The sequence below is a fragment of the Rosa chinensis genome, chromosome 6 (genome assembly GCF_002994745.2).
Source record: "Rosa chinensis cultivar Old Blush chromosome 6, RchiOBHm-V2, whole genome shotgun sequence".
Classification (NCBI taxonomy): domain Eukaryota; kingdom Viridiplantae; phylum Streptophyta; class Magnoliopsida; order Rosales; family Rosaceae; genus Rosa; species Rosa chinensis.
The window spans coordinates 25,295,815-25,312,580 of NC_037093.1; the positions used below are offsets into that span (position 1 = coordinate 25,295,815).

General features: G+C 40.0%; 1 protein-coding gene across 1 annotated transcript; it reads right to left on the reverse strand.

The window, feature by feature from the left end:
* Nucleotides 1–723: 723 nt before the first annotated feature.
* On the reverse strand, nucleotides 724–2,894 carry LOC112172750 (amidophosphoribosyltransferase, chloroplastic). Its single transcript, XM_024310220.2, has one exon. It carries the CDS (start codon nucleotides 2,765–2,767, stop codon nucleotides 1,007–1,009), a length of 1,761 nt encoding a protein of 586 aa, XP_024165988.1. The 5' UTR covers nucleotides 2,768–2,894; the 3' UTR covers nucleotides 724–1,006.
* Nucleotides 2,895–16,766: the final 13,872 nt, after the last annotated feature.

Below are 16,766 nucleotides of genomic sequence, written 5' to 3' on the forward strand. Positions count from 1 at the left end.
GCAAAGTCTATGAGAAGCACGCTACGAATAAATAAATGCCTATACTTCTCCCTTGGAACCATGTTTATCCTTCTAGATTAGAAAAATTAGTGAACCATCTTGGAGAGTGTGACCTTCGAGCAGCGAATTTTTGTGGCCGATAGCCTGGGGCATGAAGTTGAGAAAGCGACCTCAGCTCTTTACTTTGGTCTCAACTCGAGACAACTGAAAATTGAGATTGTCATCTTGTTGCAAGAACATTTGATGTCGAGAATTTTCAAGAGGAAAATATATGCATGCCAAGATTTATGTCAATGCATAATGAATCACATCTTCCGGTGTCTGCATCCTGTATATGGATTTTTATAACATGATTTAGAAGCTACTTGCATAAAAACAAAAAGAGAAGCATGGATCTTGGTGACACAACCTTGGAATCCATAGGCAGAAACGATTCCAAAGATTAACAACGAGCTTAACATGCCTTTTTCCCCATCAACGCCATTATCCCATTACTCACCTGCTTCTCGCTACTTGTTTTGAATACAAATGTTCAGAGAGAAACCAAAGACTAATAAAAATTCAATGTGAAGTAATATGTAAGTTGATTAAGCATTTTACTTTTGAAACTACAATTCAGGGTCATCATCATAAAAAAGCAGTATCAACCTTCAAGTGAAAAACATCAGCCAGCTTATGCACCCGGAGGTAATATTAACTAATATGATGTGAGCACTAGAAAGATACTACCAAGAATTGGTTAAGTTAGGGCTGAATTCAGAAAATAGCTATTGTATAACAACGTAGCAACTGTGTGACATCAAGAAAATTTAAATCAGATGCAAAATTGAAAAGGAACCCAACAAGACTTATTAGTCTTTTGACTATGGAACCAACCATTCAAGGAAGCACTTAATTATCATTTAGATCGTCGAAGACATCGCTCACTGCCATCTTCCCTATGCTGCTGTGTTGAACCCAAAAGCATCTATATTATCAACTGAAGAAATGGTGGGTGAGCTCACTTTCAAAGAACAATCCCCTCAAATTCCTTATCCCTCTCCTGTTTGTGAATCCGATTTGCTGGAATCCAAGCACCATCAATGGAATCAAAATTACCAGTCATGCCATCGTCCATAAAATCACCAACCCGTTTCACTTTATCCTCTCTAGGTTCCACAGGGTAATTTCCGGTAAAGCAAGCATAACAAAAGTTGGGAGCTTGTGTTCCCAACATCCCCTGCAAGCTATCAAATGGCAGAAAAGCAAGTGAATCACATCCGATGAACTCCCTAATCTCCTCAACTTTCATCCTATTTGAAATCAACTCCTCAGAACTTGGGGTGTCCACACCATAATAACAGGAGCCTATAATAGGCGGGCTTGCAATCCTCATGTGAACTTCCTTAGCACCTGCCTCCTTCAACAACCTAACAATCTTCGAAGACGTAGTTCCCCTCACAATTGAGTCATCCACGACCACAACCCTCTTACCCTCCAACACAGCCCTGACCGGAGAGAGCTTAAGCTTCACGCCAAAGTCCCTAATCTTCTGTGATGGCTCAATGAAGGTCCTTCCCACATAGTGAGACCTAATCAAACCCTGCTGAAAAGGCACACCAGCTTTGGCAGCATAACCAAGCGCAGCCACCACCCCAGAATCAGGCACTGCTATCACAACATCACACTCAACCGGGGCCTCAGTGGCAAGAATCTCACCAAACACACGACGAGATTCGTACACAGAACGCCCGAAAACAACAGAATTCGGCAGAGAAAAGTATATGTGCTCAAATATACATTGTTTTGGTTCAGGATGAGACATAAGGCAGAGAGACTGAACTCCGTCTTTGTCCACCACCACAACCTCTCCCGGAAATACCTCCCTCTCATATGTAGCCTCAATCAAATCAAGCGCACAAGTCTCAGAGGCGAAAACAACAGAACCATTGCTCCTCCTCCCCATAACCAAAGGCCGAAACCCGTGTGGGTCCCGAACCGCAACAAGCTTATCTTGGGTCACAAACACCATCGAATAAGCACCCCGAAGCTGCTCACACGCATCAACAATCCTCAAAAGAAAAGGCCTAGCCTTTGAAATTGCAATGAGGTGAAGAACCACCTCTGTATCAGAGCTGGTATTAAAAATAGACCCATTCTCTTCAAGCATAGTTCTTAGGGCGCCATAATTTACCAAATTACCATTGTGGGCAACCCCAACAGACCCAAACCTATACCCTGCAACAAAAGGCTGCACATTCTTAAGCATAGATTGACCAGCAGTGGAGTACCTGACGTGCCCAATAGCCAAGTCACCAGGCAACTGGTCGAGCTTGGACTGATTAAAGACCTCGGAGACCAACCCAACTCCGGTAATGGACTGAAGGACGTTGTCCTGCACACACACAATCCCAGCCCCTTCCTGGCCGCGATGCTGGAGCGCGTGGAGGGCCAAGTAGCAGAGCCGAGAGGCCTCCGGGTCGCCGTAGATGCCGACGACGCCGCACTCCTCCCGAGGCTTTTCGTCGTCGTCGTAGTCAATGGACCGGCCATCCGGGTGTTGCTTGGTTGAAGAGAAAAAGGAGGAAATTGGGTTTTGGGAGCGGGCGGTGAAGGAGGAGTGGTGCGCGTGTGAGAGGGAGGAGTGGGAAAGGGAGGTTCTGTGAGGGTAAGAGGGTTTTGGGAGGGTTTTGGGGGAGAAAGAGGGGGAGGATTGAGGAGGGGTAAGGTGGAGAGGGGTGGGTCTGGAGATGGAGGAAGAAATGGGTGAGGGCTTGGCGGCTGCCATGGGAGGGTTGCAGAGAAGCTGTGGTGGTGTTACAACTTACAAGTACACAAGAGGCAGCTACAAGGGAAGGAAGGAGGAGACTGAGATATAAGTAAACAGCAAAGGACAGTGGAAACGGTGCGAATGTGGAACCTAGAAACTAGAAAGCAGCTTGTGTTTTAGGTTTTTGGGAGGTTTTGTAGAGTCACTCGCCGGTGACAAAGCTGCCTCACAGACAAACATCTAATTAATTCTATTTACATGTGTTTGGCACTTGTCAATATGAAAAATTTTATTTGAGAAAAGAATAGTTTTTTAACCGTTTGTTAAGGACATTTTCCTCTCTAATTTATGAGGAAAACTTGCCCTTATTCTTTGGAGATAATGCATTTATTTTACTATCAAATTTTTTTTTTATTTTTTTGAAATGGATCATTTATTCTAATATTATTAAATTACTATTATGTCCTCACATATAATTTAATTAATTTTTGGGTAGTTTAAATATTTAATCATTCCTCCATGAATTAGCTTAATTAATAGAATTTTTTTTTTTTTTTTTTAAACAAACTGCAATGAAAAACCTCTTCTTAACCTACAGCAAAGCAAATCAGAGCAGTGAGGACATTAGAGGAAGAGATCGAGTCCCTATTTGATTTTCATCGACTGAGTGTCATGTTTTAGTCCAACAATTTGCCATAAAATTAACTTATATGAATATATGCTTGAATAAAACTGCTTCAAAGTTTTGAGCAGATGTTTTTTAAGGATTGCATGTGCACTTGCAATAGATGTTTGGTTATGCAGTAGTTTTGATTCCAATCCCATTGATTTTCAAGGAAACTTTTTTACTTTGCTTGATAATTTAAGAATTTCTACTTCGAATGTTTGTTCAATTACAAAAGATCTTGATCATTACTTATAACATGATTTGTAAGGAATAAATATATTTTTCAGGATAATTGCCCCTCCCGGCCCATTGAAAGTGTTCATGTTTCTACTCATATGGTCAACTATTATTGGAAAGCTAATCTTATTTGCGTGAAGGGTACAAGACCTAAATTGATATCATCAAATGGAAACCTCCTGATTCTTCATTTGTAAAATTCAATTATATATAATGGCTTTGTTATCCAAAATAAGTCTGTTGCTAACAACTTTATATGTAATTTGTTAAAAAAAAAAAGGAGATAACAAGCGAAAGTCAAAACAAAAATAAATAATTTGTATGGATCTCTAACCATAAAACTCTCTCTCTCTCTCTCTGTCTCCGTCCTCTTTGGCTACGGTGTCTAGGTTTTTCTAGCTTCGCCTATGAAAAACCGCTGACCTCATATCCTAGCTTTCGCTTTGTTATTTAGAGGGTTTTTGGGTTGGTGGTGGCTTTCCCTCTGCTATATGAACTCATTTTCTTTCTATTCATGTGATTCTATGTGATCTTGAAGGTGTGTTGTGCTGTAGTTGGGGTGTTGAAATGAAACCGATTTTGGATCTGCCTAACCGGTAATTGAAATCTGAGGCGTCTAATAAGCATTGTGATTAGCCCCTTGAGAACAATTAAGTTAAAAGTGTTTAAGGAAAACTGAATTGGGAGAGAATTGGGTCGTACTTTCATTGATAATAGGGGCCTCTTTATATAGAGGATTACAAGCATAGAGATAAAGTTGTACATGGAAACATAATAGTACATTGATTGGATATCACCTAACATTCTCCGAGAATATCTTTAATATAAACCCTATTTCAACTAGAGCAAGTAACCTCGAGTTTGGGCCAGATACATATTCTGGATTTACTTGAACACTCCCCCTTGTGTCCCCCAAACTTGGTGCTCCTCTCGTTGCCTCATTAAAAACCTTGCCGAGTAACAAAAACCCTGTGGGACAAAAATAACCTCGGTCGAAGGGGAAAAAGGGCACAACACACCCTTCACGTTTCGAGACCATACATGTAGGCATCTCCCCCTGATGACAACGGTCATGGGAGTTCGGATAATTTCCGCAAAAGATGCTACCAACATGTTTCTCGAAAGTGGAATTTAGGCAATGACTTAGTGAGCAAGTCTGCCACATTGTCCTCAGATTGAACCTAGTTCACTTTGATCTTGAGGAGAGTCTGTTGTTGCTGATTATGCTTGGTGTTGTCGCTTTTGATGTAGCCTTTGCTTCTTTATTCAAAACAAGCAGCATTATCTTAAATGCTCGTAGGCTCATCTATGGTAGATTTCAAACCACAATTGTTCGAACATGCGTAATTATGGATCCAATTCATATACATTCATGAACCACTTTGTGAAGAGCAATAATCTCTGCATTGTTGGAAGATATAGCGACTAGGGTCTATTTCTGTAGACCTCCAAGATATCACGGTCTTTACCCATGGTGAACACTTAACCATTTTGGGAATGACCTTTATGTGGGTAAGAAAGATACCCAACATCAGCAAAACCTTCCAAAATACATATCGTTTTGGGATGGGGATAGTGGACGCAGGCTAGTGTTGGCATCATTCCCGGTGTGTGATGGGTCTAAATCCATCATCTCTCTATAGGGATAGAATGAGTCCATATCACTCGTACATCTCAAGTACAGAAAGATATCTTTTACACCAATCAAATGGCGTTGCGTTGGCCAGAGCTATACCTTAGCTAACAAGTTCACTGCAAATGAGATGTCCGGTCTTGTGCATTGAGCTAAGTACAATAATGCGCCTATTGTACTCAAGTGAGGCACTTCTGCCTTTAGCACATCTTTGTCATCATCCTTCAGACGAAGAGGATCCTTTTTAGGATCAAGACTACGGACGATCATAGGGGTGCTTGAAGGTTTGACCTTGTCAAAATGCCTAGGCATTTATCGACAAGATGCTCAAGTTCCAAACCGAGACATAATCGTGTTCTCCCATAATCCTTCATCTCAAAATCGGATTTCAAGTGTTCAACAGTTTCCCTTAACTCTTTAAGGGCTTCTAATGAAGATCATGTCCAACATGAACCGCGATGGAATCCGAAACTTGTTATGGAAATGCGTGGGCATATCCCTTCCTAATCAAGTAGTTATTTTAGCGAGCGTTTCAACCACTTTGTAAACGCGCTCCGTGGTCTAGAGCCACTTGACCTGGGTAAATGAAGTTCATCATGAACCTTCATGTATTTTCCATTCTAGATCCATATAGAGATACGTAGTGACCACATTTGTAAGCTGCATATTCAGTTATTCGGAAACTACCAAACTGACAGGGTAGTGGAGTGCAATGACATCCATTACGAGAGAATATGTCTCATCATAGTCGATTCCAGGGCGTTTTATGAGAAGCCTTGCTCCATAAGGCGAGATTACCATCTCTTTTTCTAACTAAGCTTTCTAACGAAGACCTATTAGTCAATAGGTTTTATGTTAGGAGGTGTTGGCATCACTAGCTCGAAAGCCTTCCTCTTCATTAGAGAATTCATCTTAACCTGGATCGCATCTTTTCATTTAGGCCAAATCTCTCTACGTTGGCATTCATTCATCAATGAAGTGTGGTTCGATATCATAGGACTCAACAAACTCATGTGCAACAAAGTGCGTGACTACATCATCAATTATGATGGAGTTTCTATCCCACGTCTCATGTACACTAATGTAATTTTCAGAGAGCTCTATATTCTTAGGAATAGGTTCTGACGTTGAGGCGTCCCCCAACGATAACCATAACCCGAAGATTTTCATGAGACGGATTTTGAATGTCGATGATCAAAGGATTGGAGTGTGCCAAAGCATCCTTCGAACTTGTAGGCCTCCCACGCATCCTAGCTGGGGCCATGGCCTATAACGCCAGAGTGCCACTTTCTTTGGCGTTGGCGCCATGCCTACCTCCATGTAGGGTGGCGCTACGTCCTCTCGTAGGGACGTCATTCCTTGCAGGCATGTTTGCAGCATATTTGTGTGATCTCGTCACTTTAGTAGGGATCGAGATGAGACATAGTGGGGACAGGTCACGACAATTCCTGTCGTTCATGCAGAACATCCGTGTTCTTATCTCCCCCTAACGAAGGGAAGACTATCTCATCAAAGTGACAACCCGCAAATCTAGCGGTAAGGAGATCGCCTTGCAGGGGCATTAATTGCTGGACGATTGTTGGAGTCTCAAATCCAACGTAGTTGCCCATTCGTCTGTACGGACCCATCATAGAGCGCTATGGCGGCGCAATTGGCACATAAATGGAACACTCAAAGATGTGTAAGTACGATACTTGTACCCAGTCACTAGCTGTAATGCAGAGGTAGATTGAGTGGCGGTAGGTCGTAGACGAATTAGCATAGCTGCATGCGATATTGCATCACCCCAAGCGGATATAAGGAGATTGGTGCGCATTACCAATGTCCGGACTACCATCGTAGACATTTCCGCGAGACCATTTGGGTGTTTTCATGGGAATGTGATGTCCAACATCAGTTCCAATGCAATAACCATCGAAAGTCTTTGATGTAAACTCGCTAGCATCGTCAAGTCCAATTGACGGAATAGGATGATCCAGGGAGTGAGCCCGTTGTCATATGATATTTGCTAGGAGTGTAGCATAAGCAGCATTACAAGTGGACAACGGCAAAACACGTGACCAACGTGTTTGCGTATCAACCAATATCATGAGATATTTAAACGTCCGCAAGTTGGTTGAATTAGTCCATAGAATCCCCATGGATTCTATGTAAGAACATAATGAGTATTTTCATATCCTTTGTATAGGACAGTCTCAGTCCTAATTTTCCTAAGGTACGGGCTTTGTAAAACGAGCGAGAGGCTTTAGAAGCAACCAATGAGAATTTTGGATGGGCTTGAGCGTCTGAAACGCTATTTGAAGCAAGTTGGTGATTGCAGCATCACCTAGGGCGCCATCACCATGATGGACGCCATTCATGGCATCATGGATAGGGACTACGCCAGCCCTAGGCTGGTGGTGGACGGAGGCAGTGCCCTAGGCAGCTGTGTCGGTCACACTTAGTCTAGAAATCAACTTTTGATTCATACTTCATTTCGCTTGAAAGAAATGATGTCCATGTGAAGTCTTTAGTAGACGGATCATCATATCATGACTAGGATGATTTATCCTGTCGTGACAAAGCCAATATGTGTCTAAATCCAAGAGATATTCTCTCATAACTTTATTGGATTAATAGCTTGAATAGTGACATAGAATCCACTAGAGAGACACATAAACTTCTCTAAGATGCTCCTTTATTCGCAATCATTAAAGGTATTGCAAAGGAACTCATTTCCGTTCTCTACATGCGTTTTTCGCATGGAATCCGTTAGCTATTCATAGGTGAGATTGACCCTAGCTAGGAGCGTAGAGAGTTTTTGTGACAATAATTAAGGTGCCATTTGGAAAGTGGAACTTGGGCTATTCCATGTCCTTGAATTAATACTGATGGCCCAGCCATCGTAGTTACAAAAGTCATATGCTCAGAATCAAAATTAAGTCATAATGAAAAGAACTCGAAATTTTATTCATAAGCCAACGGAGTTACATCATTGTCTCTTTGACCAAAGAAAATCTAATCCAAAATGATGGCTAATGCAAAACAATGGTAGTCGTCTAACTTCTTTCGGTAATTCCAAAATAAATGTGACCAGGTGAGTAGAGAGATGTCGGTCGAGGAAGGCTCGCTTAAGTACCACTAATCTTAGAACCTTCCTAGACATTACACTTACTTTGAGTGAGCCTACTTTGAAGAAAAACTAAACCATTGGCATTTACTACAAAAATATATGGCAATTGCCTATTACATCTCTTGGAAAAATAAAGACTTAAACAGAATTGGCGATCTATTGATCCCATCCAGATTTGTAGTCTTCAATCCTTCACTCTAGATCATCTTCTTGATCTTCTTGTTCCACATAGTGAGCTTCTCTTGCTTCACAATATGCTTTGTAGGCGGTGACAATTTCTTCACGAGATCTACAAATGTGTGCCCAATAATCAGACACTCCACATCAAGAACATACATCTCTTTGCTCAAACTCCATTGATTGAGGCGCTTTGAAAGCGTCATTTAGATGGCTCTTAGTGTTGGTGGCGCCACCAATATGGCCAAAGGCGTTGCTTCCCTCTCTCTTTCCATGTTGACCTCTTCAGTTTCATGTTCGCCTATTTTGACAATTACCTTACCAAGTAGAGCGATTATATGGAGCAGAACGTCCAAATGTATTCCTAAGATTAGGGTTTCGCTCTTGGCGGCCTCTCTTTGGGGCACGATTATAATTGGATTCCGGAATATGCTATGTTCCCACGAATCTTGAATTATAGTTCTTCACAAGGATGTTGTCATGCTTTTCAGCGACATTCATAGCTCCAATGAGCTCATGAAACCTTGTCATTCGTCTTTCAGTAACATTGATTCGATAGTTCTTAGCAACCATCAATGCAGAGATGAGGAAGGTAGAGAGAGTCTTCTCAATCAGAATTCCATTAAAGATTTAATGCGAAGTGCTTTCGAGTTGTAGTCAAGAACTGACTTGAAATCACATAAGCAAAGGCTATGCAATCTCACTTCTAGGTCAGGAAGCAGGGAGTCACAGACATTGCCAAATCTTTCATCGAGTGAGACCCACAGCCTTCTAGGGTCTTCTTCATTCATACACTCGTACTGGAGTGGATCATCCATATGACGAGTCATTAGGATGATGGCTTTCACCTTATTTGCCTCTAAGGCTGCTCTATTGGCTTCCAAAGCTTGAGCTTGCTCAATAGTTAGCATGTCCTGGCTAGGTTTGAGAATCGTATCTTGGATTCCATCGGCCTTGTGATGCTGGCAGACATCAAGAACCCATCTATGATATCCAGAGCTAGTTGTTCCCAATGGAGCAAAGTCCAATTTGTTCAGGTTACTCATCCTGAAAGCGAACAAGAAATTAGGGTTAGTTTCAGAGCGTAAAAGGCTACCACGAAAACATATAAAATTTCTGAGCCTAGTCGCTCCCAAGAAATTAGGAATTTCTGAGCGTAATTGCTTCCAAGAGGTATTGGATTAGATTGAAACAATGACGTAAGTGGTTGATCATAAATTCTCTACAAACTCTAAGTTTGGAGATCTCAACAAGCTCCAAGCTTGGAGTGAGCAAGAACCCCCACAGTTTGGCTTAATTAGGTCTCCTCTATGATGAAGAAAGGGGGGTAGAAGAAGGGATGTTGCAAGTCCCCGAAAAAGAAGAGAAATTGAATTAAAAAAACTCTAAAAAACGGGAACGTTTAGTAAAAAATACCTCGAAATAGGTCGCCGGAAAATTTGACAGGAAAAAGTGGTCGGAAAATGGCAGGAAAAGTCGTTGACAGGGTGTTGACCAGGGGGCTGACGTGGCACTGATGCTGACGTGGAAGATGACGTGGCGGTGGGTCAGGTGTGTCAGTGGGCCGGTCAGGTTAGTGGGCTTCTGGGTTTTTCTTCTTTTCTTTCTCTTCTGCCTGGTTTTCTGAAGGCCGGTTTAGCAACATTTAGACAGGCTTTTTTTTATTCTGCTTCCGGTTCTTGAGTTCTGAGGTCGAGATGCTACTGTGGGCAAAATTTAGTAGCAATCGGAGGTTCAAAAGGTGGTGAACCGGTAGAATAGATGCTACGAGTTGTATGGAGCTTCTGGTGGCCGGTTCGGTAGGTTTCTGGCTGGTTCTTGGGGTGGGGCCGCCGGTTCTGGACTCCTGGGATCGTGTTCTTCAAGGTGGGAGGTGGAGGCAGAAAAGGCTTCAAGGTTTTGTATTCAGATTCAAGGTTTTTAGCTTCTTGAATCGGGGTTTGGCTATTTGTTTCAGGGTTAGGGCTTCGTGCTGATAACGTGTTTAAGGAAAACTGAATTGGGAGAGAATTGAGTCGTACTTTCATTGATAATAGGGGCCTCTTTATGTAGAGGATTACAAACATAAAGATAAAGTTGTACATGGAAACATAATCGTACATTGATTAGATATTTCCTAAGATTCTCCGAGAATATCTCTAATATAAACCTATTTCAACTAGAGCAAGTAACCTCGAGTTTGGGCCAGACACATATTTTGGATTTACTTGAACAAAAAGAAATTTTTTTTACCAAAATTGAAGATAATGTCCTCACACAAGGGAAGGGATCTTCTCTCCAAAGAAAAAAAAAAAAACCTCTTATAAAGATTAATGTTTAAAGATAGAGATTGTTTAAACTCCAGATGAGGATACTCATTTGTAAAGAATTATATAATAATTTTTTTTTTTATCAAGAGTGATGTAGTAGGCCACCTTGGCTACGTTAGCGAGTTAGTAACACACCCACCCAGTCAGTATTCGGACTGAGGTTCACGAGAGTACGTATCCCAGCAATGCCAAACTAATCTCCCGTAGCAGGCGCATGAATCCGAAGGGCCCTCAAACCTGCTGGCCACAACACAAACTTGTGGGAGTTGGGACTTAAACTCTATACTAGAGGTGGCAAACGGGCCGGCCCGGCCCTCCCGGCCCATTTTAAGTGGGTCTAGTCGTGCTTCATGCCGTGCTTGGGCCGGCCCATTTATTATCGTGCCGGGCTCGTGCCGGCCTATTTGCTTAAACATTAAGCCCGGTCCGACCCATGGCCCGAGCCCATATATGTCAGGCCGTGCTTGTGCCTACCCACTATAAAGCACGATTTTAAAATCTTAATTTGAATAAATAAAAAATAATTTTATTTAACTATTTAGAAAATTAAAATAAATTAAGTTCTACAATATTTTTCTTAATCTTAGCTTTTTAAGATTAGTTTTCTAATATTTTTTATATTCCACTACAAGAAAGAAAGAAAGAAAGAAAGAAAAATAACTAAAAATATATTGCTTGTAGTATATTATTGTGAGATTAATCTTTATTAATATAATGAAGATTTAGTATCATATTATTCTTTCCTTCATTCTATAGTTGTATTATTATGAGATTAGAAAAAATACTTTATGTCAAAACAAGGATATAATGTTTTATTTCACTATTTTGACAATATAAAGAAATAGCATTGGTGGAATTGTCATAAGATTTTAAATAAAGAGGTCTAATATTCAAATCTCATCATTGTGGTTTTTAAATATTTTTAAAAACAAAATGAAATTTTGTATTTGTAACTGGTCGACCCACAATATGTCGTGCTCGGGCCGGGCCAATGGGCCAATCTTCCTAGGCCCAACCTGGCCAGTTATTCTAACGTGCTGGGTCGTGTCGGGCCTCTTTTAAACGAGCTGAGAGTCAGTGTCGTGCTCGTGCTTAGCGGCCCGTTTGCCACCTCTACTTAGACATGGGGTTTTCATACTGGGCAACTCGACCAACCTTACCACACCAAGTGGTTGAATTATGTAATAATTGTTTCACACAATTGAAATCATAGATAAGAGGTTTGATTTTGAAATTGTTTCCTAATATTCTTGGATTGTGAATTAAAACCGAAGCTCAAAAATTCATTAGAATCATCAAATCACAAGCTTATCTTCACTTCCACTTGATTTGGCAGATGACGCAAACCAAACCTAGAAGACCGGGAGCAACCATTGCTCCCTTCATTACAATTGGGGATAGAAGGATGCTCTCTTCATTACAATTAGAGATTTTTTTTTAACATAAAATTAGTTAAGATTTTTTTCCTGCAAACCATGTAGTGAAAAATTTACTGTGTGGATATTTTTTGCCAAAAATTTATAACATTGACCAAAATAATGTTAGCAAATGTTATTTTGTTTTGATTTCAATTACAAATAGTCTAAATTAATTTATCCTTTTAAGCTGAGCATCATCCAAGTGAATTTACAGTGTATCTTATTCCATCATCCACAAGACAATCTCTCATAGAGGATGAGGATCTCAATAGAGTTTCTTGGCTGTGACGCTAGAATTTAGGCTGGAGGAGTTGAGGTTTTCTCTTTCTCTGATTAATTTGAGGTTGATGGTGATGAGGCTCTCATTTGTTTGCTTCTTCTTGAACTAATAGGAACTTGTTTTCAATTTCTTTTTCTGATTTTTCTTCTTGGAAGTGTCTTTGCGATATCTGGTCGTGCGGAAGTCTTTTGCCTTTGGATTTTTTGGTTGGCAGATCTCGAAAGAGAAGTGTTGAGGGATTGCCCATTGTGGCTTCACATGGTCGAAAGCTCTGCAGCTTGGACTGATGGTGCGGCCCAAATAGAGCACTTATGTGTTCTACTAGTGCATCTGACCATAAGGTTTTGATAGGCTATTGGCTGCTAATGGAGACAAGGTTGCTAGATCAAACCTTAGCGACCTGCAATGGATCGATACTAGGTGGCACATACGGCAATGTGGTTAATGGTGGCGAGGGCTACGTTGGAAGGTTCTGATGATGGCTACTGGTTTCCTAGGCATCGACGACTAGGCATGGTGGGGCTTTGACAATAGTGGTTACATGGTGGGGGCTATTATTTTCATTGGTGTACTGTAACCGGATTAAAATGTGCAATTACTTAGGTAATAGCTCTCTATCGTACCCCGTATTGGATGAGTCATCATTTTGTAATATTCACCTATAATTTTGTTATCTTCTACTAAAAAAAAATCAATATACTTTGACAAATTGTCATTAAGATTCTAATCCAACGTTCGGATTGCTTTTATAGCCATCTATATTTTAAATATTTTATCCCTTTATTTTATCTCTTAGTAAACTCATGTTTGTTGATCTCATTCTCATCACAACCTTCTTTTTTTTATTCCCTTTTTTTATCGCTTAGTAAACTCATGTTTGTGAATGGCCTAAGGGATCCCTTTTTGTGGCAATTTTAAGGGATCTCTTGTGGGATCCACTTTTCGATTGCATTTAAGCATCTCAACCGTTCAGTTTTTAGGTCATAATGCATAGATTTCAGTAAATTTTCAGCCAAATTAATGATCGTTAAGGTATCGAATTAGATTAAATCAATGGATGAACCAAACATGTCCAACCTGAACCGTTCATATTCATAATTGTAAATCGCAGTTATGAATGTCTTAATGATTATCAATTTGGCTGAAAATTTAATTTGCAGAGATGATCTACTCATACATACCTAAAAATCGAACGGTTGAGATGTGAATATGTGATCGAAAAGTGGGTGTAATAAGCGATCCCTTAAAATGACAAAAAAAAAATCACTCACTAAAAGAGCCCTATATGTGTGTGTGTGTGTGTGTGTGTGTGTGTGTGTGTATAAAGGGGGGTTTAAATAAAAAGTCTTGTATATTTTCACTATTTGTATGCATGTGGGTGGGTTGTAATTTGTAATAGTAGGTCTACAAATAATCAAAAGTTTACAAGAAAGAGAGATTGTAGGCCATACTACTACTAGCCTAGTAGGGCTGCTTGCAGGTAGCTTTATTTAATGTTGTGTTGAATAATGATCCAAAGTCATGGTCAAGCAAGTCAATCCCCCATTTTTGGGGAAGATTGGCTGGTCCAAGGTAATGGGGATAAGACGACGTGCGTGTTGTTTAGTGCATAGTTTAACATTTAGTTAGTCAAGGTTTAGCATCTTCTCAAAAAAAGAAAAAAAAAAAGAAAGAAAGAAAGAGTAACTTAGACTTTATATAACGGTTGCTTGATTTTATCATTTTAATATTAGTCATACTTGAATTTGGGTCGTAGGCATTCAAAGTGAAGTATCATGACAAAAATATTCATATTGTTTAATGTAAAAAAGTATGAGACCTAGCAGAGCTCTGCTAGGTTTGGGAGCGTGCGGGCGTCTCTGCACCCTCCTCCATCCTTGATGGAGCACTATCCTGCCATCCTCATCGATGTCAGGTAAACCAAAGCCAGCTTCCGTCGTGTTTTCTTCTTTTCTTTCTTCCTCTGCATCACTTGGGCTGAGCACCGATGTCTTTAGATCGCGGCTGGTGCCTTCTCCTTTGGCTTTTGATTCATCCATTGCTGGCTAGGGTACCTGGCTTGCAAACCACATCTTTGCTCCCTTTGATGGTGATGGTGATGGTGTGAATGGCGCTGAACTCTATTGGAAGTGGTTTGCTGGTTCAACAGTGGCTATGGCATCTTCCGGTGGACTAGCTGAAGGTAAGGCTGGCTTTCAACCTTCATCTGGGGGCGGCGACGTCTCCTGTGGTGGTGGTGTAGTGATAGCGCTGAGCGCCCGTTGGATCTGGAAAGCGATGCAGGCGCTAGGTCGGGTTGATGATCCTGCTGCATCCCATGGCGTTGGCTACGGTGGAGGCAACATGATTTTGGTGGAGGTTGCTAGGGTTTCTCCAATCTGGGCTTTGGGCTCACAAGTGGTTTTGGGCCTTCTATTTTTTATTTGGTCATTATTCCTCTTTTTTGAAAATAGAAGTTGATTTCATTAGATCAATAGCCAAAATGCTAGAGTCTACCATAACTTACAAAAGCAAACTCGGCAAGAACACTGAACTAACTAAACTAAGCTAGAGTAGATCATTAATCTCTCTAGGACGCTTGCTTTTAAGCAAGCCTATCTAAGAATGTATATACCTCGCCCCCTACAGAAAGGAACTGATTCAACTAGCCCTCCCTTACTAATCATGCAATTGTGGTACAAGGAAGAAACTAGAAACATCATAGAAAACTCATGATATGCACTCTTACATAAGCTTAACCATCATTATTCCTCTTTTCTTTAAGGGGAATATGATTATGTTTTTCTTTTTTTGATTTTAGTTTTGGGTCGCAAAATCTACTGTTTGGTTGAAACATTTATTTAAACAGCTTCTAAGTAGTTAGGTTTTGTTAGAATAATGGTGCGTGAATTTGCTAAAAGGTGGATGTACTCTCGATTGTGGAGTTTTCTATTTGTTTAGAATAGGTTCTTTGTAAGTCCTAAAGGATGACTCTTTACTGTAGACTTCATTGGGCTGTGTTATTTGGTACTGCTTGCTGAATTATAAAATCAGGTTGACCTCTTTTGATTAAAAAAAAAATCATTTTAATATTTTTTTGTTAAATTGATCAAAATAAGAGAACCCTCGATCAAACTAGAAATTTCATAAGAGAAGAAAGATCGTAGCGAAAAGAAAAAGAGTTTTGATTTGAGGCAGATCCTCACCTTTACGAGTTGAGTAAAAAAAGAAAGAAAGAAAAGCTTTAGTTAATATTTTTATTGGAGGTTGCTCTATAACAAATGATATTGGGTTAGTGTTCAGTGTACCAGAAACAATTTGCTATCTCTAGTTGTAAATTACCCACTATAGGTTGAAGTTTCAAATAGGGTGCGGCTATTGCCACCCTATCATTTACTTTGTTTACTCTACTTGCTTGATACACCCTGCATTTTAATTTCAATTATTAAATTTACTTATCTAACTCATTTCTCTTTTCAAAAATATCCTTATATGACATATCCAATTTAAAAAGATTTTTTTTTAACGAAAATCTCTCATTTAATTTATACCAATAACAAAAGTAACATATATTAAAGTTTTTATTATCATAATCTAATTTACTTTCATTTTTTTTCTTTCAGTTTCAATGTTCGTCTATTGCAATCTATATCAAAAGATTAGTAAGTTAACAACTATGAGCAATGAAGAAAAGATTGATTTTTTTTTTTTGTGTTTCAATTTTTTACTTTCAGTGTTCATAAAGAATATTGCAAAGATTTTTATAAAGTTAACACTAATGATTTTGTGAATTGAATAACGAATTAACCATGAGGAGAGAACAAAAAGACAACAAAAAAAATGTAATAAATTCAAATTTGGGTGGAGAAGAAGAAGATTATTGTTATCCAATAAGAATTTAAATAGTATTTGTATTTAATTAACTGGTTATGTATTTAATTTCAAATTCTCCTTTCCTGAACTTGGGCAATGAGAAGTCGGAGGCAAGGCAAACTCCTGTGATCCTTTCCTCTTGTCCGGCGGCGGTCGACGACGGCGTTGGCAGTTTTGTCTCGCTGTTGTTGTAACGTTTGCCGGACAGGAATGGTTTTGGGCTAGTACCCTATTGGCTTAGGGATTTTGGCCTGAGGTTTGACTGTGGTGGCGGCGTAGTTCTGGATCTTTCTTCTCTATGCCATGGAGGCCATGGACATCATCTCGAGGGA